Genomic DNA, 22,768 nt, shown 5'->3' on the forward strand with positions numbered 1-22,768 from the left:
TTCAGAGAACATCACAATGCCTTTATGGGAAAGGTGGACATTAACACTTACGGTCATGAGTGACTCCACAATGGGACTCCACAATGGGAGCGAGATAACGTATGAGGCAGAGGGATGCATGGGTGTGTGTGTGTGTGTGTGTGTGTGTGTGTGTGTGTGTGTGTGCACAAAAACCAACCGTGAACAGAGAGACTGAGATAATAGATGTACCATACAAAGAACTTGACTTTTCAATTGAAACAAATAAATAGCAGTTGCTTTATGTGTTAGTGAATGTTTCAGTTAGAGGATTGAATGATGCTGCTACTACAGTAGATGATGTAGTCTCCACACACACAGACTTGGCTTGGTCTCAAAGCGTTACTGCAGCAGGCTTGTCAGCAGCTCCGCAGCAGCCTGGCACAGTTGAATAGTTTCTCTGGCTGGACAGCATCTCTGTCTGAAGCGTTTGGAGCAGCCAGCCAAGATGTGTTTCATCAGCGAGAAGGTTGACTACTCATGATCTAAAGTGGTCTGTTGGAATCCACTTAGATGCTACAAGAACTTCAATAAACATGCTTTCATTTGGACTTTAAGTGGAAGCAGTGAGCCTGTATGGCTCAATGGGTTTGATTCCCACTGGGGGGCGCTCCATCTTGAAATGCATTCATGGTACAGTACAGAAAGCTCCTCTCTCTGACATACATCACATGGTACAGTACGGGGCTTTGGGTGAAAGTGTCCTCTCTCTGATATACATCACATGGTACAGTACGGGGCTTTGGGTGAAAGCGTCCTCTCTCTGACATACATCACATGGTACAGTACGGGGCTTTAGGTGAAAGCATCCTCTCTCTGACATGCATCACATGGTACAGTATGGGGCTTTGGGTGAAAGTGTCCTCTCTCTGACATACATCACATGGTACAGTACGGGGCTTTGGGTGAAAGCGTCCTCTCCCTGACATACATCACATGGTACAGTACGGGGCTTTGGGTGAAAGTGTCCTCTCTCTGACATACATCACATGGTACAGTACGGGGCTTTGGGTGAAAGTGTCCTCTCTCTGACATACATCACATGGTACAGTACGGGGCTTTGGGTGAAAGTGTCCTCTCTCTGACATACATCACATGGTACAGTACGGGGCTTTGGGTGAAAGCGTCCTCTCCCTGACATACATCACATGGTACAGTACGGGGCTTTGGGTGAAAGCGTCCTCTCTCTGACATACATCACATGGTACAGTACGGGGCTTTGGGTGAAAGTGTCCTCTCTCTGACATACATCACATGGTACAGTACGGGGCTTTGGGTGAAAGTGTCCTCTCTCTGACATACATCACATGGTACAGTACGGGGCTTTGGGTGAAAGCGTCCTCTCTCTGACATACATCACATGGTACAGTACGGGGCTTTGGGTGAAAGCGTCCTCTCTCTGACATACATCACATGGTACAGTACGGGGCTTTGGGTGAAAGCGTCCTCTCTCTGACATACATCACATGGTACAGTACGGGGCTTTGGGTGAAAGTGTCCTCTCTCTGACATACATCACATGGTACAGTACGGGGCTTTGGGTGAAAGCGTCCTCTCTCTGACATACATCACATGGAACGTTTGCGTAAATGCTGAAGTGGCCATGAGACGAGCCATCAAAGAGACTTTACTGCTCCTGCATCTCACAAAACCCTCAAACAATGGCAGGAAGGCTGTGCGGGTCTGCAGGAGATGAGCCACACAAACATCTTCAAGCAGGATTCATTAGACTGGCGCTGAGGTTGCGGCGGCGGCGGGGGCGGCGGGGGTGGGGGTCGTCCATTTCCTGTTTTGACCTCCCGTCCGAGCAGCGAGGGTTATGGGACGTTACTTTGGACCATCGTTCAAGACTCTATATAGATGCTGGAGGTGGAAGCAGCTTCACTGTAGAGCCTCCATCCCTCCATCCGCACGTGTGCATTGGCAACAACATCATCTCATCATTAGTGGTGACCAGTGACTGTGTGGCCGTCAGCTCTGAACACAAAGGCTTGTTGAGAGCCCTCCACTCCAGAGGACATCCTCCCCATATGGCTCCAATACTAATCTGCTCCCAGTGTTTATAAAATAAACAGGCCGCCCAACGCTAACCCACTGACTGCCTGGCTTCCCCCCCCCCTCCTGCCCCCTATAATGCATCTGGCTGACCTTTGACCTGCACTGTTTGAACTACGCTTCCTGTCCAGTGGCTACATGGATATGCACATGACGGCAAATTCTGCACCGTATGCATTTTTCACGCAGAGGAAGAGGGAATTCCCGACGCGTCCCCGTCAAGGTGGCACACATGACAACAGGACACCCCCCCCAAATAAAAAAAGAAATAAAAAAAGAAAGAAAGGAAAGAAAGGAAAACAGAACTTTGATTATGAATCAGAGAAAGTCACAGAGGCTCAGACATGAATAGTCAAAAGCAGATTAAAAAACAACAACACCATGCTATAGTCTATAGGAGGACTTGCGTTTAGATAAGGCTGTATTTAGTGGGGGGGGGGGGTCCAGGCTGTATTTAGAGGGGGGGGGTCCAGGCTGTATTTAGTGGGGGGGGGGGGGGAGCCCCTTCTAATTGCAGATCTTGTGCCAACAAAAAGCCAACAGCATTACCTTTTCAAAACAAGCCTGCTTTCACACAGACATCCCCCCGCCTCTCTGGGAGCCCCCTGAGCTCGCTATAGGCCCACTGGTGGTGGAATGAGACGAGATAAGCCCTATGGTCAGCCTCCATCAACACATGAGGCTTTGCCAAAGCGAGTAGAGTTACAGACAGACACTCCTCTGGGGCTCCAGGGGGGGGGGGGGGTGGGCCGGTCCGGGTTCTCCTCAGACATGGGAGGCTGCTAATCTGCCCCGGCCGGCCCCCTGATGCCCACCATCTGTGTCTGTAACTCATCACCCTCTGACCAGGAGCCTCGGCAGGCACACACAAGTCAACAAACAACCTCTGGCCAGGAGCCTCCACAGGCCAGGAGCCTCAGGTGGCCAGGAGGCCAGGAGCCTCAGGAGGCCAGGAGCCTCAGGAGGCCAGGAGCCTCAGGAGGCCAGGAGCCTCCACAGGCCAGGAGCCTCCGCAGGCCAGGAGCCTCAGCAGGCCAGGAGCCTCCACAGGCCAGGAGCCTCCACAGGCCAGGAGCCTCAGGAGGCCAGGAGCCTCAGGAGGCCAGGAGCCTCAGGAGGCCAGGAGTCTCAGGAGGCCAGGAGCCTCAGGAGGCCAGGAGCCTCCACAGGCCAGGAGCCTCAGGAGGCCAGGAGCCTCCACAGGCCAGGAGCCTCAGGAGGCCAGGAGCCTCCACAGGCCAGGAGCCTCAGGAGGCCAGGAGTCTCCACAGGCCAGGAGCCTCCACAGGCCAGGAGCCTCAGGAGGCCAGGAGCCTCCACAGGCCAGGAGGCCAGGAGCCTCAGGTGGCCAGGAGCCTAAGGAGGCCAGGAGCCTCAGGAGGCCAGGAGCCGCCACAGGCCAGGAGCCTCAGGAGGCCAGGAGCCTCAGGAGGCCAGGAATCTCCACAGGCCAGGAGCCTTGGCAGGCCAGGAGCCTTGGCAGGCCAGGAGCCTCAGGAGGCCAGGAGCCTCCACAGGCCAGGAGCCTCAGGAGGCCAGGAGCCTCAGGAGGCCAGGAGTCTCCACAGGCCAGGAGCCTCAGGAGGCCAGGAGTCTCCACAGGCCAGGAGCCTCCACAGGCCAGGAGCCTCCACAGGCCAGGAGCCTCCACAGGCCAGGAGCCTCAGGAGGCCAGGAGCCTCCACAGGCCAGGAGCCTCGGCAGGCACACACAAGTCAACAAACAGCCAGAGAGAGCCATTTAACAGCTTCATTCTCTACCGGGCTCTGTTAATTAGAGATTATCAGCGGCACCTAAAACGCAGGAGCCCATGGGAGGAGGTAAAGCCCTTAAGGAGAGGGGATGATGAGAAAGCAGCTGTGAATAATGTGTTAAAGGAGCACAATGACTTCAGATCTTTTCAGATCAGCCTCCTCATTATGTCAAGAGAAGATGCGTGTGGATCCATCACAACTCAACTCAACCAATGAACCGACGTGACAAAGCTGAACCGACGTGACAAAGCTGAACCGCCGCCCAGCGGGGGGGAATCAAGATGGAGTCAAGACAACAGAGTTGACGAGCGTGAGGAAAATGTGGGCGTCGCTTATGCTTCATTTGCTGCTTTGACGAGACTACACAAGACTACACAAGACTACACAAGACTACACAAGACTACACAAGACTACACAAGACTACACAAGACTACACAAGACTACACAAGACTACACAAGACTACACAAGACTACGCTAACCCTAATGCCTCTGGCACCGCTGAGCCAGGGGATGTGCACGGGTCACAGGTCAGGAGGATGGGCGCGGGGTGGGGACAACTGTTGGAGATTAAATGAAATGCCGAACACTCCTCAAGGAGCGTGACAGGGTGGAGGGGGGGGGGGGGGGGGGGGGGCAGCGCAGGTGTGCAGCACTCACCCCCCTCACCTCCACCCCCCACGCCCCCCACGCCCCATGGCTCTCTGCTGAGATCTTCCTGTAGGCGGAGCAGCAAGCAGGTGATTAGCAGACACATTTACTACGCCTCATTTACCTTTTTACTATTCGCCCGCATGAGTCCCACTTTACAGAGAGAAGCCTTGTGGCCTCATGTCAGATGGACCTAGAGTGAACTAAAAAGCTGTGTTATATATATATATATATATATATATATATATATATATATATATATATATATATACACACACACACACACACACACACACACACACACACACACACACACACACACACACACACACACACACACACACATATATATATATACACATGTATATATATATATATACACACACACACACACACACACACACACACACACACACACACACACACACACACACACACACACACACACACACACACACACACACACATCTGGTGGTGTGTCCACTGGGAGTAACTAGGCTGAGAACGGTGATGACGTTCAAAGTACTTTGCTAAGTGCACCCATGAGAATTCCTGCTTGTTATTCTAAGTTAAATTTACCAGTTAAGTATTACTCTTATACTTAGTCCATATATGGAAGCAAAATGATACAATGGAAACACGGCATAGGTGCCAAAACGACAGCTCCAAGGTACACAGAAGCTTCTATATAGCATGATGGAGCAGCACAGCTCAGGACTGAACACATTCACACGCATCATAATAATAACATTATTTCACAGTGGTCTATTATTATTATTATTATTATGATATGCTTAGGATGCTTAGAAATAGCTTACATGAGCCAGAGCGTGGGGGATATTTAGAAAGCCATCAAAGACACGCTGTCTGGAAAGAGAGAGAGAGCTGGCATGCTGCCAGTCAGGGAGTGACCTGTAGGGACAGAGAATAGACATCCATTAAATAGCAGAACACAGCTAAGGGCAGGTAAAGCTCAGGGATGTCAGAGGTCTGAATGTGAGGAACACAGCTAAGGGCAGGTAAAGCTCAGGGATGTCAGAGGTCTGAATGTGAGGAACACAGCTAAGGGCAGGTAAAGCTCAGGGATGTCAGAGGTCTGAATGTGAGGAGGAGACAGTCCGTCATATAGTGACAAGAGAGGAGGATAAAGGACGAGGGGTTTCCCTTTGGTGGATGAAGATGAGAGGTCCTCCACACTGAAAGAACAACACAAGGATGATGATTCAATTATCCATCCTGGCCCCCTGACAGGGATCCCCCCCCCTCACCAAATAATGCTTCCCCATAGGTCAGGCATGTCCAAAGTCCGGCTCTGGGGCCAATTGCGGCCCGCGGTCAGATTTTAAGCGGCCCTCGGCTTGTCTCTCAAAATATACTCTATGTGGCCCTCCACACAGTATTGGTTCATCAAGCAAGTTCAATTTGCATTTTTCCCTTCACCTAACGATGACAGCACTATCATACAGTTTGTACAGGAACCAAGTAGGAACAGCACATGCAGAACTAATGTTTTCAGATGGTAAACAAAATACAATTGTACAATTATATGTGATTTTTTCATTTGATTTTTCTTTATAACCCATATGATGTGAGAAGCACCTGGTATATTCTATTGAAAATACCCCCTGGTATTTTCACATGATCTAATCTGGCCCCCATTCAAAAAAAGTGTGGACACCCCTGACATAGGTGCAATAAATAACCCCCCCCCCCCCCCACACACACACACACACACACAAGCCATGAACAGTTCACCTGTGTAGCCGATTACAGGGCCCGCCCTCATATTCGTTACCTCGGCTTCTAATTTGACCTGAGCCAACCTGTCATGCTCCATCAAACGTGGGAATCGGATACCTCAGAAACACAGGCGCCCAACCCCCCCCTCCCCCTCCATCACAACCCCCCATCATGCCTTAACACACTGAGCCTGGGAGCAGAGGGAAAGTCACCCGCATCACATGAATCACAAGCAGCACTGTGACAGGGTGACAGGGGCCCGCTGGGTCGAGGATCACACGGAGGCTCTCTCTCTCTCCCATCTCTCTGAGCTGGGCACAAGAAAGGCGGCATGGATCTCTAAAGGGCAGATCTTTCCGTTGATGGAGAGATACATCAGATCATGTCTGCAGTAGGCTAAAGGAAGGGAGCACAGAGGGAGCCTTCTTGGGAGCCCTCCTTTGAGATGGAAATGGGGGCACGGTGGCACTGAAAGAGAGCCAGGTGTCCAGTGCAAAGAGGCCAAGCGTGACGGTGCATCATGCATTCCTCAGGCAGCTGAGCCAGGCCTGCTGTTAACTGTTGCTGTGCCTCGTGTGGACAAACATCAACAGTGCACACAACGCTCCGTAACGTAACGGCCCCTGGTGCGATGAGTGAGGCATCAACAATGGGTCATAATAGCAGACAGTGTGGACATATTTGTCTTTTTTCAAATAGGGACACCTAACGTATAGCTACAGACAGGAAGATCATATCCAGATCTACAAACACCTACATGCAAGCTGCACTCATATGTAGGCCAGTGCTTCTCAAAGTGGGGTCCCTGAAGGGGTTCCAGGTGGTCCCCAGCAAAATGGGGGATTATTTATGTTCACTATAATTCCATCCATAAGTAACACAATGACTATTTTGTTCATCTTTTTTTTGTACTATGTATTGTGTTTTTTATATGTTGCTTTTAAACCCCCATGTAAAGCGTCTTTGAGTACCTTTAAAAGCGCTCTATAAATAAAATGTATTATTATTATTATTATTATTATCATGGCTTTCATACACGTTCTGTAATAAAACATCCAAGGAAAGTCTAATCAGATGGGGGGCCCTGGGACAAAATCTTATCAAATCGGGGGGGGGGGGGGGTTCCATGGTCTAATTAGTGTCACTTGACGTGAAAAAGTTTGAGAACCACCACTACAGTTATAAAATGTAATGAATACATTATGATGATGATGATGATGATGATGAAACTCCTTCCAAACCATAAACAATGACTTGCTACCTTCTCTTCCCAGCACTAAGAACCTCTCAGCCTCTGGTGAGAGGGTTAGGGTTAGGGTCAGAGGCTCACACCTTGCTGAGCGGCTACAAAAGAGTTAGCCGGGCTTATTGAGGTCATCAAGGTAGCAATTTGCAATGAACTCTTTCAAGCCCGGGGCAAAGCTTCAGTTATCCCACACCTCGAGCTGGAGAAACGAGCCATTTGACAATCCAAACAGTCAATTAAGAAGCGCATAACAGCCTGCCATTAGTCTGGGAGGCAGGAGGACCAGGAGTGACCTCTTGCTGGGTGTTGTTCATGTCAAAGAGAAAGCCTTTCTGGAGAGAGAGGTCAAATATTTCTGTCATGAGTGGATTCACTCCTACAGGGGGGTTCCCAAACTTTTTCATTTCAAAGACCCCCCACACACACAGATACACACCAGACCACACTCCCATGATAAGATGTTCTCCTACATACTGCTATCCGACAACATTTGACTTGACAGTTGTGCTTTCAGTAGATAACAGTGGTGCAATTTAACCATCGTTCTCTGTGCTGAGGAACCCATAGGACCCTATTAGGGGGCTCCGGACCCCACTTTGAGAAACACCGCATTAGTTTACTGCACATCCAAATATTTGAATGGATGACTCTGGTGCGCCATCTGCTGTTGAAAATGAGTCACTGCATACAACAAAGTCATCACAAGCAAAGATGATCTTCCCTCTATGGAGGGAAGTGGTGGCTTCCTCATAGTTCACCATTATTAGCTTACCCATACTAGCATTAGTATTGATGTGAGTAGGGTAACATGCTAATTAAACACGCAATGGCACAGTTTAAGTTGTTTTGATCAACATTTTATTTGTTAAAGTCAAACTGATAATTACGCATTATGTCCTTGCAGCTTTATTGAAACCCTATCCTGTGTTATGTGTGAATCTGGCAAAGGAATACCAATCTGTCTGCAGAGTTTAAAGCAAACCGTGAAGTGGCAAAAGGTTGCCACCAGATTCCCCATATTAACAAACCTGTTTTTTTTTCTAGTGTTAACAATTTTCCATCTAAAATATAAAGGCCTACAATGCAACAAATGCTTTAGAGACGCCGCCCCCTTCTGCAGCTCATTCAACTGCTGAAGGAAATATGGCATTGCAAATTGAAAAATACATTTCATTACCCCAAAAAACATGTTATTTTACATGAGATATCTACACATTGAGCATTAAATTAAAATAGAACATCAGCCAAATGTGAAGTGTGTAAATACAAGCAACTAAAAAAACTATTGCATACAGGCAAGTGATATTAGAAACCACTTAAGAAATGTGTTACCCTTTCAAACCGTATTGCTTTTGATGTTAACTGGTACATGCATTCTGCAGCAGAGGCTTTTAGTGGATTGATATACACAAACACATTTATTATAATACTTGTGTGTTTATGCACGTCAGAAAATCCCTCCCAGTTAATTTAGCGTTGCGACAAAAGTTACAAGACAAGAGTGGGAAACCTCCGGCTCCCAGGAAACTCTTTGTCACGACTGTGGTTATGAATAAAAAAAATAAAACAAAAAGATTGTCGATCATGTTCTGAGAAAGAAAGAACGAAAGAAAAGGCCTCTAAATCCCAGCAGGTCTTCCATAACTCCCAAAATGAACGAGTCAAACGCTCAGAAATGCTACAGTTATCCAAAAAAGCTTCATATAGCTTGGCTGTAACAACAGAGAGGAAGGAGAGTGTGCATGGTCACAAGTCGCGGTCGTGAAACATCCCAAAATGACAGAGATATGATTTGCTTTGGAAGTTCTAGCAAAACAAACAGAAAACATGAGCCACCACACGACGAGGACTTGGCTCCAACTGAATATTTGAGCAATAGCAGAAGGCCAGCACCATCAGGTGATTCACCAGCATTCACACACACACTTTCCAAACACGTCAAAGGAATGACATGCACATATATACAATAATACACATTTTGCATTTGGCAAAAAGACAGATGAGCTTTTAAGAAGGCAGGAATGTGTCATACGGTGAGGAATGTCCAGTGTTCTCCCTTCTGTTGCCACGATAACATGAGTTACAGCTGCTGGAGGGAGGCTGGACGTGCCTGGCACAGAGAGAGCAGCAGGCTTCTACCTTTAAGAGATGTCAATCCAATTGACAGGAAAATGGACAGTCCCACATGCTACGTGCTACATGCTACCACATCTTTGTGCAGAGAACTGGCAAAGGCACGCTTCATCACAACAGATGTCCTGTTTGATACTGTTCTGTAAATAAATAATGTTGTTGGGTGGAGGAGGAACAGAGGCTCCAACAGAACTGACCAGAACATGAGGCAATATTAGATAGCACAGCACTTAAAGTTAGACATAGGGCTAAAGTTAGAGTTAGAGTTAATTATTACATTTCAGGAAGCAGAACCTTTGCATTCAAATGTAAGAATACAAAAATGACAATACAATGTGTCTGTATTGGAACAAAGATTAGCACGACCTCAAGAGGTTACCTCCCAAACTGACTGAATCCTTTAGTGAAATGGATCCCAACTCTGCTGGTTATAGTGGCTCTTCAAACAGACGATGTAACAGGAACAGCAGCCCGGAAAGGCTGCAAGGCTGCCCTCTAGTGACTGAAAAGGGGCTTTTCAAACCTCATGAAAGCAAGACGACTTGGGAACTTGCAACATTATTTGAATACAAAAAGAATCGCGAGTCACGTTTGTATCAGGCGTTTACATTCACTGCTACACAATATTATTGGATTAAAATCAACAGTGTTGAATTTGAGTGGAAATGTATAGAAACGTGTGGCCTGTGGCACCTGGTTGTTGCTCAGGTCTCCTTTAAACCTGGAAAGCAAACTGTTAAGACCTGTGAAAAAGGAATGACTTGACTCTCGATAAATCAGTAACGTGTCTCCCATTAAAGGAACACTCCGCCCATTTTCAACCAGCTTTGTATCATTAGAACATCAGTACTATATCAGAAAACTGTAAACGGTTTTGAAGTCTGTCATTTAATGTGCCAGTTATTGAGTGTTTAAGTGTGGACCAGTGACATCACTGGTCCACACTAACTCAAAGTAATAACTCATTAACTCAAATCAACTCTCAATAACTGTCAAACTAGATGAATGACTTCAAACCTGTTTACAGTTTGAGAGTTGATTTGAGTTAATGAGTTATTACTTTGAGTTAGTGATGTCACTGGTCCACACAGCACTTTGAGTTAGTGTGGACCAGTGATGTCACTGGTCCACACTTAAACACTCAATAACTGTCACATTAAATGACAGACTTCAAAACCGTTTAGTTTTCTGATATACTACTGATGTTCTAATGATACAAAGCTGGTTGAAAATGGGCGGAGTGTTCCTTTAAGGTCTGAATAACTCATGAGGAGGAGGTAACATCAGCATCAGATGGAGAGATGGCGTAGGCGTGTCACACGTAGGTGCTTTAGTGTATACCAAAAGTGCCCTCAAAAAATGGTGCTGAATATAAAACACAAGTCTCGCTGGCTGGTCGTTGGCTGAGCTATGCTGGTGCGTCGCCGCAGTCGCGCCCCCTAGAGGGCGCTACAGGTAGGTATCCTGCTCCATGCTGCTGAGGCTCTGTGTGGATCGCTGCAGGGGAGACTCTTTGGCCAGAGAAAGGTCTTTAGGGGGCGGCTGCTGCTGCAGCTGCTGGTGGTGGAGGTGGTGGTGGAGGTGGGGCGAGTCTGTGGCAGTCTGCACCGCGGGCGTCTCGCTGCCGAACGGAGGCGGGGCTGGTGGCTCCATGGCTGGTGGGGCTGGTGGCTCCATGGCTGGTGGGGCTGGTGGCTCCATGGGTGGAGGCTGGAGGTGAATGGGAAGAGACTGGAGGTCGCTGGGAAGAACCTGGGGGTCACTGGGAAGAGGTTGAGGGTCACTGGTAAGAGGTTGAGGGTCACTGGGAAGAGGTTGAGGGTCACTGGTAAGAGGTTGAGGGTCACTGGGAAGAGGTTGAGGGTCACTGGTAAGAGGTTGAGGGTCACTGGTGAGAAACTGGGGGTCACTGGGGGGAGGTTGAGGGTCACTGGGATGAGACTGAGGGTCACTGGGATGAGACTGAGGGTCACTGGGGGGAGGTTGAGGGTCACTGGGATGAGACTGAGGGTCACTGGGAGGAGGTTGAGGGTCACTGGGAGGAGGTTGAGGGTCACTGGGAGGAGGTTGAGGGTCACTGGGAGGAGGTTGAGGGTCACTGGGGGGAGGTTGAGGGTCACTGGGGGGAGGTTGAGGGTCGCTGGGAGGAGGTTGAGGGTCACTGGGAGGAGGTTGAGGCTGCCCGGGAAGAGGGTAAGGATTGGGGATCTCGTCAATGGGCGGGTGCTTCTTGACACTCTTCTTCTTGACACTCTTCTTCTCCTCCTTGCTCTTCCTCAGCTGGGGCGTGGGCTGGGCCACCTGCTGCACCACGATGGTGGGGTTCTGCTGCAGGTCCTGGCGCCGGGGCGGCTCGGCCATCATGATGTAGCGGGCGCCGTGCAGTCGGGGCGGGGACTTGAAGTTCAGCTCGCCGCGGTTTTTCTTCCAGCGCTTCAGCTGGGTGTGGTGCTCCCGCTCCACCTCTCGCGCCGTCACCTGCACCTCCAGGATCTGCCACACGGGGGACAGAGGGCAGCAGTCGTTAGGATGGAAACATGCCTGGGGTCACCGGCGTACGAGTCAGCAGCGGCAGGTAGAATAAACAAAAACGGTACTAGTAAAAGTACAGTTACTTTATCAGGACTTAAAATTCTTATTTTCAATTTATAAAGGGGGAGTAATTCTTCAATGGTTTGTGTGGACCGATCTGTGTTTGTGCGGAAGGTTGCTTCATTCAAACGACTGGCCAAATTTCACTTCCTTGGCCAGTTGACAACAAACATTAGCACGCTAGTTCTGTCCACTCAGTCCTCTCTCTCTCTCTACATCAAAGCTCCTCTGCTGGTTTCTCGTGGATACAGACAGCTGCTTGCAAACGTGATGGATCGCTGGCTAAAAAAGAAAACTACGTCTTCAGAAGGGGGAGCCGCTCAAAAAAAAAACGGTCGAACAACAAGGCACTTCTAGTGGTAACGTTAACGTAACACAGAGTAACGTCAGTGTCAGTGATGTTTACGTTATTGACGATGAAGAAATCGATAGTGACAATGACATTAATAACGTTAATTCTCCCGATGCCGAGTGCCAGTGATGAACGAGAACGACGTTAATGAACCCGAGACACGCAGCACCCATAATGTAAAGACAAAAAATATCAAACCTAAAGATAAGGTTCAGCAGAAATGACCAGCTCAGTGGCCTTGTGGTTTGAGTGTCCGCCCTGAGACTGGGAGGTCGTGAGTTCGATTGTCATGTTACTCCGGGACTGCTCAACCCATGACAGAGCCACTCTCCCCGGCTTGGCAGAGTGAAGAGCTCCGCCCGCGCGTCCCCGCTGCCTGGAGCACAGCGGCTCGTGCTCGCGCTCTAAAAGGCAGGCTCCCACACGCTGCTGCCTGGCCAGCAGAAAGTGCTCCAGACTCGGTGTGATAATCCTGTAACAGCATTTGAGCTTATTCAGGTAAGATATTAATAATAATAATAATAATGATTGGATTTATATAGCGCCTTTCCAAGGCTCAAAGCGCTTCACAGAATCATTATTCGTTCACACTATTCGTACCGGTGGTTCGAAAGCGTGGCAGCCACACATCGGCGCTCAACGGCCCCTCCGACCCACCATCATTCATGTCTACATTCATACCAATCATACCATTCATGTCTACATTCATACCAATCATACCATTCATGTCTACATTCATACCAATCATACCAATCATACGAGGCAAGGAGGGTTAACTCATTCATGGCCAAAGACATCTTTGACGTGTTATCAGGAATAGCCCAGAGGGCCAATGACGTGTTTGACGTGTTTTTGTTTTTATTAGTGCAGCGCGTAGTTCAAACACTTCCCCAGCCTGTGACATGTTATCAGGTCCCTAGCCTCAAAGCCAAGCCGACAACACGCAATCAAACACATACCGCAGCTGTTGTTTTGAAATGAGCAGGAGGAAAAACAGAAAACAGAGAAACGCGCTTCCTTGTAGAGAGGAGAAACGCCATTGAAACGCCCCTCGGCGCGCTGCACTGGTCGCCTTGCTGCAGGGCGAACCTGGATTGAGTTGTTCGCGGAAGTCAAACCCGTGACGAACATGATCGATCCGGTTCCAGCGCCTGGTCCCAAAGCCAAGCCGGACCCGTTCCTGTGTCGCAGCATTCATCCCAGCCCGAACGAGAGGAGGAAAACGATGCAGAGGAGGCTAGACGCTGATCTCAGACCAGTTTGGTGGTCCCCTCCTATGCTAATTTGCGGGGGAAGGAGGTGCGATCCAGCAGCAGCTGTGGACAGAACTCTCTCTGTGTGTGTGTGTGTGTGTGTGTGTGTCTGTGTGTCTGTCTGTGTGTCTGTCTGTCTGTCTGTGTGTCTGTCTGCACACTCACTCACACTGAGTAAACTGTATTGTTGAATGTAAAAAAAGCACTTCATGTATATATATATATATATATATATATATATATATATATATATATATATATATATATTTTTGTCATTTGTGTCATAATGAATAATATTTACATGTCTGATGTCAATACAGTTCAAAATAAAAGAATTGAGAGCGAGTTCTGCCTGATATTGTGTCGTTTACAAAAATGGCCTTTTCTCCTGTTTGTCTTCTCAGAGCAGTGTTAATTTTGGCAGCTATTTTAGATTTAGTCTTAGTCTTAGTCTTTTGGACGAAAATGCTTTTTCGTTTAGTCACATTTTAGTCATTTCTATCCTTGATAGTTTTAGTCTAGTTTTAGTCGACGAAAACTCAAAAGGATTTAGTCTAATTTTAGTCGACGAAAACTCATTGCATTTTAGTCAAGTTTTAGTCATTAGTTTTAGTCAAAAAATGTATGTCTTTAAAATAATTAAATTATGTCAATACAGGTATTGGAAATTGTAATCAAGGTTGACAGGCTGCAATTCATAGTTAACTCTCTTAACACCTTTACTTGTTTCCTTACCAGTTTGATAGCTCTAGCAGAGACTCTACAATCGATGGAGATGGAATGCTGCCTTGCTGTAGGCTACTGATGATCTACTAAGATTGTCCAAAATAAACATGCTGGCTAACATGAACTGCTAACGTTACATACAGCAGCCACATATGCTGTTCTAGACACACTGGGGGACAGCAACAGGTCTGAATGGCTAAATTTCCCCCCATATGTTTCACTCAAACGTGGGACAATATTATGACTTCACTTGCTGTGACGGTGTGACCAAAAGCCCTGCAGTTTTACTCATGACAAGCTTGTTAACTAACGTTAGCGCAAGCAAGCCAACGAACAGCCCATTCATTTGCAACAGGGTGTAGCTTACCGTAGCGTGCCTCTTTTAAGTTCGTTGTATATCCACATAACACATCGCGTATCTCCGCCTGTCGTTGTCACTACGGTGCACTGTTTTCCTTTCCGCTGGATTATAGGTAAAGTATAAATCAGTTCTATTTCTCGACAACCAAACTCTTCCTGTGTTGACCATGTTGGTTGAGGCTGGCCACCACGTAAACTCTGCTTGTAAACACGGAAGCACGTTGTGCCTGGTGGGTGTGGTAACAGCAAAGAGTATATAGAAACCAAGAGGAACACGCTGTCAACCAAACAAGGACAGGACGCATTTGCTGCAATTGCTGCTGAAATGTCATGCATTTTGAAAGTCCGACAGCCCACCCACTACGTTTTCGTCACGTCTCGTCTCGTCAACGAAAACAACAATACGTCTCGTCATATTTTCGTCAAGAAGAGCTATTTTTAGCTAGTCAACGTCTCGTCCTTCGTCATGAAAAAAAGGGGCGTTGACGAAATAATTTCGTCATCGTCATCGTTGACGAAATTAACACTGTCTCAGAGAGACCTTTTTTGGTGAAAACAGGGTGTATATAAATGGCTATAAGTAGAGTACAGAACATGCTAAAAGCTCACTTTTTTTTCCTGGTGAACCCAGAGACGTACATCTTCATTTTGAGGTATTGCAAATCACTTTGGTGCCAATAGATAATTTACTGTGGGTCTTGAAAGATGACCAACAATTATGAAAATCTTTGGCCTGTGCTAAATATTGGCAGTCCTAAACTGGCCATGAATGAGTTAAGTGTCTTGCCCAAGGACACAACGACAGCAGCTGGGAGGGAGCGGGGATCGAGCCGCCAACCCTTGCGTCATTGGCCGACCCGCTCTACATCCTGAGCTAAAACCGCCCCTGATAATGTAATGACACATTCAGCGATAAACTGTCTACAATGAAGACATGTGTCAAATATGACAACGTGGTGTTCAGTATTTTAAGAGCACAGGTTTTTTTTCATTCGGGTTAGTGTCTCGCCCCAAAGTCTATAGATCCCCCCCAAAATGTATAAATCCCCCCTATCTGAAGAACATAAGGGGGGAATTCCCCCCTAGTTTGCAAAGTGAATTTTAAGCCCTGCTTTATAATCATATTTACTCAAATAGGGAAAAAAAGTAAAAGTACTACTAACTAGGGATGCACGATATATCGGCAATCATATCGGTATCGGCCGATGTTAGTCATTTTTTAACATATCGGTATCGGTCCGATGTTGCAATGTTAATATCGATTATCGGTATCAGCCAAATTCTTCACATTGGGATGAAATAATGCAGTAAATCTATGATTTATGGGCTTTTACAAATGTTTTTGAAATAAAGAAATGTATAACTTTTTCAAATTCAGTGTTTACATGTATTTTTCAGTATGTACAAAATTTTATTATCATAGAAATGTGTTTTTATACAGATCATATCGACATCGGTAAATATCGGTTATCGGCCATAAGAGCAATCTTAATATCGGTTATCGGCATCGGCCAAAATTTTCATATCGGTGCATCCCTACTACTAACTACTTGGACCATCCGGCTGCCATGTGTGGTGGTGAGCCTGTGAGAAAGCTGATTATAAAAAAAAATCTATTGCTAAATGTAGTCAATAGCAAGAGGTGTGTAGCCCAATGGAACCGAGTAAAAGTACATATATTTTATTGCAAATGTAGTTGAGTAAGAGTAGAAAGTATTCCACAAAAAAGTAGCATTAAATATACAATCTATTTAAAAAATACTCAAGTACGTTTAACGGGAGTAAATGTACTTAATTACTAGCCACCTCTGCAAGTCAGTTTGAGAGGAAATGCGAAAGGAACAGTCCTTTACTGGACAGTCAGTTCCTTCCATGTCTGCTCATTGTGTTAGTCATCTCAACGTTGTCAGTAAATGCCAAAGGGCCGGGGGCAACGGTCGCCCACAGTCAAGATGGCCGCAGCCATGAGAGAGGCTATTGTGAGCGCGGACAGACACTCACACAACGCCTGGCACAGGACCCAGACATCGCTCAGCTCTGCACTCTATTCAATATGTCCCCTGTATCGCTCTCCTCCCTGCTGACACTCTCTTCCGTTCCCTCTGCTGAACGTCTGAACACACATTGTTCTCTGCAAACTCCATGAGTGACACAACACTCCATGACATCATTCAATAGCAAAACCAACAGAGGCCTGAGTGCTGCCCCCTACAGGCGAGCGTGGGTTAAGGCTGTGCCAAATAATCCTGTTCTACGGGGAGTGTGGCTTTCACAGGGAAGGGATGTGACACAATGTAAACATGTCATCACCATCACCTGTCAAGACTTCTCATCACAGGGACACTGTGGACATTGTGATTAGGGGTGTCAAAACTAATCGTTCAATTGATGCATCGCGATGCGGACATGTGAATCGAATCGTTGACAGATTAATCGTTGATGTTGAAATTTCTGTTCACATTCAGATTTTAAAGCACTTTCTAAGTAAAAAAGGGACTTGATATTTATCGGACTGCTTGTATTAATTGATGAAGAAGTAGCCATGTGCAGTAATAATACAGAAAATTGAGGATGTGATACTTGGAGCTGCAATACTTTGAGCTGTATCAAGATGCATCGAGATGCATCATGGAATCGAATCGTTGACAGATGAATCGTAATCGAATCGTGAGGCCAGTGAAGATTCACAGCCCTAATTGTGATATGGAATCCGCTTATAGTGATCAACCGCTTATACTGATCAAAAAGCTTTGTCCTGAATCATTCCTATACAAATGCTGTTGAAATAATCCGCTTATAGATCAATAATCTGCTTACAGTGATCATTTTGGGCCTTGTCACACCTGAGAACAATGGAAAAAATGTCTAAAACTACAGTCATTTTATTATTTTTTTTACTTACAAACTGCCAAAAATGAGCCAATGAGATACAGCAGCAATACTTGGTGCATGTCTGTCTGTATATAGAGAGAAGTGACAGGAGAAGTGATTGGTGGGCGTTTACCCTGCTTCTAGTGAAAGAAATCCTTCAGCGTTTGAGTGACTGTCACGAGCCCGTGTGACAACGCGTCGAGCCCGGGGGGTAAACAGCTCCTCGCATACCGCTTTGAGGCACCAGGCTGGACGTGTTTTATGGAACTTCCTCCATGAAGGGAGATCGATGCTGAGAACGCTTGCTGGTTTTGTGGGGGCAATAACTCTGGCTAGTTGCGGAGGAATATACGAGTATGAAAGCACTTCATAAAAAGGTGGCCAAGAGCGCCATCTATCGCATGGCGGTGAAAGGACAGTGAAAGGACTGCTCTTACATCTCGGACAAGATATCCCTCCTGCATGTATCGAGCCTCGATCGCCCTGAGAAGCTCCATGGTCTCGTACTGGCCCTGACAGGCCCTCAGCTTCTCGCGGGTCCCCAGCATACACTTCAGCAGCACCAGACCCACGCGGAAGATGATCTTCACTCCTGCAAGGGATGGAGAAGAGCCGGTGAGTGGACAGTGAGCGTGACTGTGGTGTGGGGTCACGAGACGAGAGAGGAGCTACCAATGAGCTGATCATCTACTGTTACATCTAGTAGCTCCACGCAACAATATGGTGTTACCGTCGCAGAGGAACATGTCCCAGACGCGCAGCACGGAGGACCAGGGCAGCGTGCGGGAGAAGGCACACATGAACCACTCTGTCATGTAGAGGATGGGGTCGATCTTGTGCTTCTCCAGGTGGCGGTAGGCCAGCGGGCAGACGCGCCGCAGCAGCGCATTCAGGATCTCTCCATCCAGCTGGATAGCCTCCTGTAAGGAGGGCAGAGCCAGGACAACTTGAACACTGAAAACTAAAAATGTCATCCTGCATGCTTTGCAGTACAGTGTGTGTTTCAGTCTCACCAGTCCAGGACTGTAGTATCCAGGAAGATACTTCTCGCAGATTTGGACCAGCCCCCAGAAGGCGTCCTGTGCAAACACATACAGATGATGTCAGGAATGTTTGACAGGACATTTCTCTGTGTTCACATGGAAGTCAGGAACATGTTTGACAGGACATTTCTCTGTGTTCACATGGAAGTCAGGAACATGTTTGACAGGACATACTGTGTCAAACTGTGTGGTAATATAGTGCATGTGCACAGAGCACACTGTGTGGTAATATAGTGCATGTGCACAGAGCACACTGTGTGGTAATATAGTGCATGTGCACAGAGCACACTGTGTGGTAATATAGTGCATGTGCACAGAGCACACTGTGTGGTAATATAGTGCATGTGCACAGAGCACACTGTGTGGTAATATAGTGCACGTGCACAGAGCACACTGTGTGGTAATATAGTGCATGTGCACAGAGCACACTGTGTGGTAATATAGTGCATGTGCACAGAGCACACTGTGTGGTAATATAGTGCATGACATGTGCACAGAGCACACTGTGTGGTAATATAGTGCATGACATGTGCACAGAGCACACTGTGTGGTAATATAGTGCATGTGCACAGAGCACACTGTGTGGTAATATAGTGCATGTGCACAGAGCACACTGTGTGGTAATATAGTGCATGTGCACAGAGCATACTGTGTGGTAATATAGTGCATGTGCACAGAGCACACTGTGTGGTAATATAGTGCATGTGCACAGAGCACACTGTGTGGTAATATAGTGCATGTGCACAGAGCACACTGTGTGGTAATATAGTGCATGTGCACAGAGCACACTGTGTGGTAATATAGTGCATGACATGTGCACAGAGCACACTGTGGTAATATAGTGCATGTGCACAGAGCACACTGTGTGGTAATATAGTGCATGTGCACAGAGCACACTGTGTGGTAATATAGTGCATGTGCACAGAGCATACTGTGTGGTAATATAGTGCATGTGCACAGAGCACACTGTGTGGTAATATAGTGCATGTGCACAGAGCACACTGTGTGGTAATATAGTGCATGTGCACAGAGCACACTGTGTGGTAATATAGTGCATGTGCACAGAGCATACTGTGTGGTAATATAGTGCATGTGCACAGAGCATACTGTGTGGTAATATAGTGCATGTGCACAGAGCATACTGTGTGGTAATATAGTGCATGTGCACAGAGCACACTGTGTGGTAATATAGTACATGTGCACAGAGCACACTGTGTGGTAATATAGTGCATGTGCACAGAGCACACCGTGTGGTAATATAGTGCATGTGCACAGAGCACACTGTGTGGTAATATAGTGCATGTGCACAGAGCACACTGTGTGGTAATATAGTGCATGATGTGCACAGAGCACACTGTGTGGTAATATAGTGCATGTGCACAGAGCATACTGTGTGGTAATATAGTGCATGTGCACAGAGCACACTGTGTGGTAATATAGTACATGTGCACAGAGCACACTGTGTGGTAATATAGTGCATGTGCACAGAGCACACTGTGTGGTAATATAGTGCATGTGCACAGAGCACACTGTGTGGTAATATAGTGCATGTGCACAGAGCACACTGTGTGGTAATATAGTGCATGATGTGCACAGAGCACACTGTGTGGTAATATAGTGCATGTGCACAGAGCATACTGTGTGGTAATATAGTGCATGATGTGCACAGAGCACACTGTGTGGTAATATAGTGCATGTGCACAGAGCACACTGTGTGGTAATATAGTGCATGTGCACAGAGCATACTGTGTGGTAATATAGTGCATGTGCACAGAGCATACTGTGTGGTAATATAGTGCATGTGCACAGAGCACACTGTGTGGTAACATAGTGCATGTGCACAGAGCACACTGTGTGGTAATATAGTGCATGTGCACAGAGCACACTGTGTGGTAATATAGTGCATGACATGTGCACAGAGCATACTGTGTGGTAATATAGTGCATGTGCACAGAGCACACTGTGTGGTAATATAGTGCATGTGCACAGAGCACACTGTGTGGTAATATAGTGCATGTGCACAGAGCACACTGTGTGGTAATATAGTGCATGTGCACAGAGCACACTGTGTGGTAATATAGTGCATGTGCACAGAGCACACTGTGTGGTAATATAGTGCATGTGCACAGAGCACACTGTGTGGTAATATAGTGCATGTGCACAGAGCACACTGTGTGGTAATATAGTGCATGACATGTGCACAGAGCATACTGTGTGGTAATATAGTGCATGTGCACAGAGCACACTGTGTGGTAATATAGTGCATGTGCACAGAGCACACTGTGTGGTAATATAGTGCATGTGCACAGAGCACACTGTGTGGTAATATAGTGCATGTGCACAGAGCACACTGTGTGGTAATATAGTGCATGTGCACAGAGCACACTGTGTGGTAATATAGTGCATGACATGTGCACAGAGCACACTGTGTGGTAATATAGTGCATGACATGTGCACAGAGCACACTGTGTGGTAATATAGTGCATGACATGTGCACAGAGCACACTGTGTGGTAATATAGTGCATGTGCACAGAGCACACTGTGTGGTAATATAGTGCATGTGCACAGAGCACACTGTGTGGTAATATTACATTACATTACATTACGTCATTTGGCAGACGCTTTTATCCAAAGCGACTTACAATAACACATTTTTCTGTCTGCAATAGAACAATCAACTATGGAGCACAGTCTATGACAACTACAGCTTCTGAAGGAACAGTGGTACAAGTTTAGGTTAGTGGTACAAGGTTGGTTAGGGTTTTTTTTTTTTTTTTTTTTTTTTTTTTTTTTTTTTTTTTTTATATAAGGAAAGAGAGAGACGAGGTTAGATCAAGAAGGGCCCAGATGGAGCCTGAAAAGGTGTGTCTTTAGTCTTTTCCGAAAGATCGGCAGTGATTCAGCAGTCCTGACCGAAGGTGGAAGCTCGTTCCACCATTGAGGTGCCAGGGACGAGAAGAGTCGAGATCGGGATGAGCGACTTTTGAGCCCCCGTAGCGAAGGAGGGGCGAGGCGACCTGCACTGGTGGAGGAGCGAAGGGAGCGGTGAGAGGTTTGGAACCTGACCATGGATTGCAGGTACCGGGGAGCTGTCTGGTGAACTGCCCTGTAGGCCAGTACCAGTGTCTTGAATTTGATGCAGGCCGAGATGGGAAGCCAGTGGAGCTCCTGGAAGAGGGGAGTGACGTGAGAGAATTTGGGTTGGTTGAATATCAGACGGGCTGCAGCGTTCTGAATGAGCTGGAGCGGTCGGATGTCGGTGGCAGGTAGGCCGGCCAGAAGCACGTTGCAGTAGTCCAGGCGGGAGGAGACAAGAGACTGGACCAGGAGTTGAGTCGCTTCTCTTGTGAGAAAGGGACGGATTTTGCGGATGTTGTAGAGAGAGAACCTACAGGAGCGCGCTGTAGCAGCTATGTTGGCAGAGCAAGACAGCTGGTTGTCAAGGATCACCCCGAGGTTCTTGGCTGTTTGGGAGGGGAGTACAGTGGTGTTGTCAATGGAGATGGAGAGATCTGCAAGAGGGCAGTCTTTTCCTGGGAGGAAGAGTAGCTCGGTCTTACCAAGGTTGAGCTTGAGGTGGTGGGCAGACATCCAGTCGCCAATGTCTTTGAGGCATGCAGAGATGCGAGCCTCGATTTGAGTGTCAGAGGGGGGGAAAGAAAGGAAAAGCTGGGTGTCATCAGCATAGCAGTGATAAGAAAAGCCATGAGAAGAGATCACATAGGCAAGAGATCTGATATAGAGAAGGAAAAGTAAGGGGCCCAGGACTGAGCCCTGGGGGACACCGGTGGTAAGAGGACAGGATCTGGAGAGGGACCCTCTCCATGAGACCTGGTATGAGCGGTTAGAGAGGTAAGAAGCAAACCAGGAGAGTGCAGAGCCTGAAATGCCGAGGTCGGACAGAGTGGAAAGAAGGATTTGGTGGTTGACTGTATCGAAGGCAGCAGACAGGTCAAGGAGGACAAGAACAGAAGA

At 47.2% G+C, this 22,768-nt stretch overlaps 1 protein-coding gene across 1 annotated transcript in view; it reads right to left on the reverse strand.

Moving 5' to 3' along the window:
* Positions 1-10,739: 10,739 nt before the first annotated feature.
* Positions 10,740-22,768, reverse strand: part of LOC310783501 (TBC1 domain family member 10A-like) — a 22,513-nt gene continuing 10,484 nt past the window's right edge. The window contains exons 6-9 of the mRNA XM_083644378.1: positions 18,763-18,828; positions 18,480-18,669; positions 18,187-18,341; positions 10,740-12,088 (exon numbers count right to left, since the gene is read on the reverse strand). Of these exons, the coding sequence (XP_083500504.1) occupies positions 11,045-12,088; positions 18,187-18,341; positions 18,480-18,669; positions 18,763-18,828 (1,455 nt within the window). The 3' untranslated portion in view covers positions 10,740-11,044. The remainder of the gene's footprint in view (positions 12,089-18,186; positions 18,342-18,479; positions 18,670-18,762; positions 18,829-22,768) is intronic.

Source organism: Poromitra crassiceps (assembly GCF_964638095.1).
Source record: "Poromitra crassiceps genome assembly, chromosome: 10".
Lineage (NCBI taxonomy): Eukaryota > Metazoa > Chordata > Actinopteri > Beryciformes > Melamphaidae > Poromitra > Poromitra crassiceps.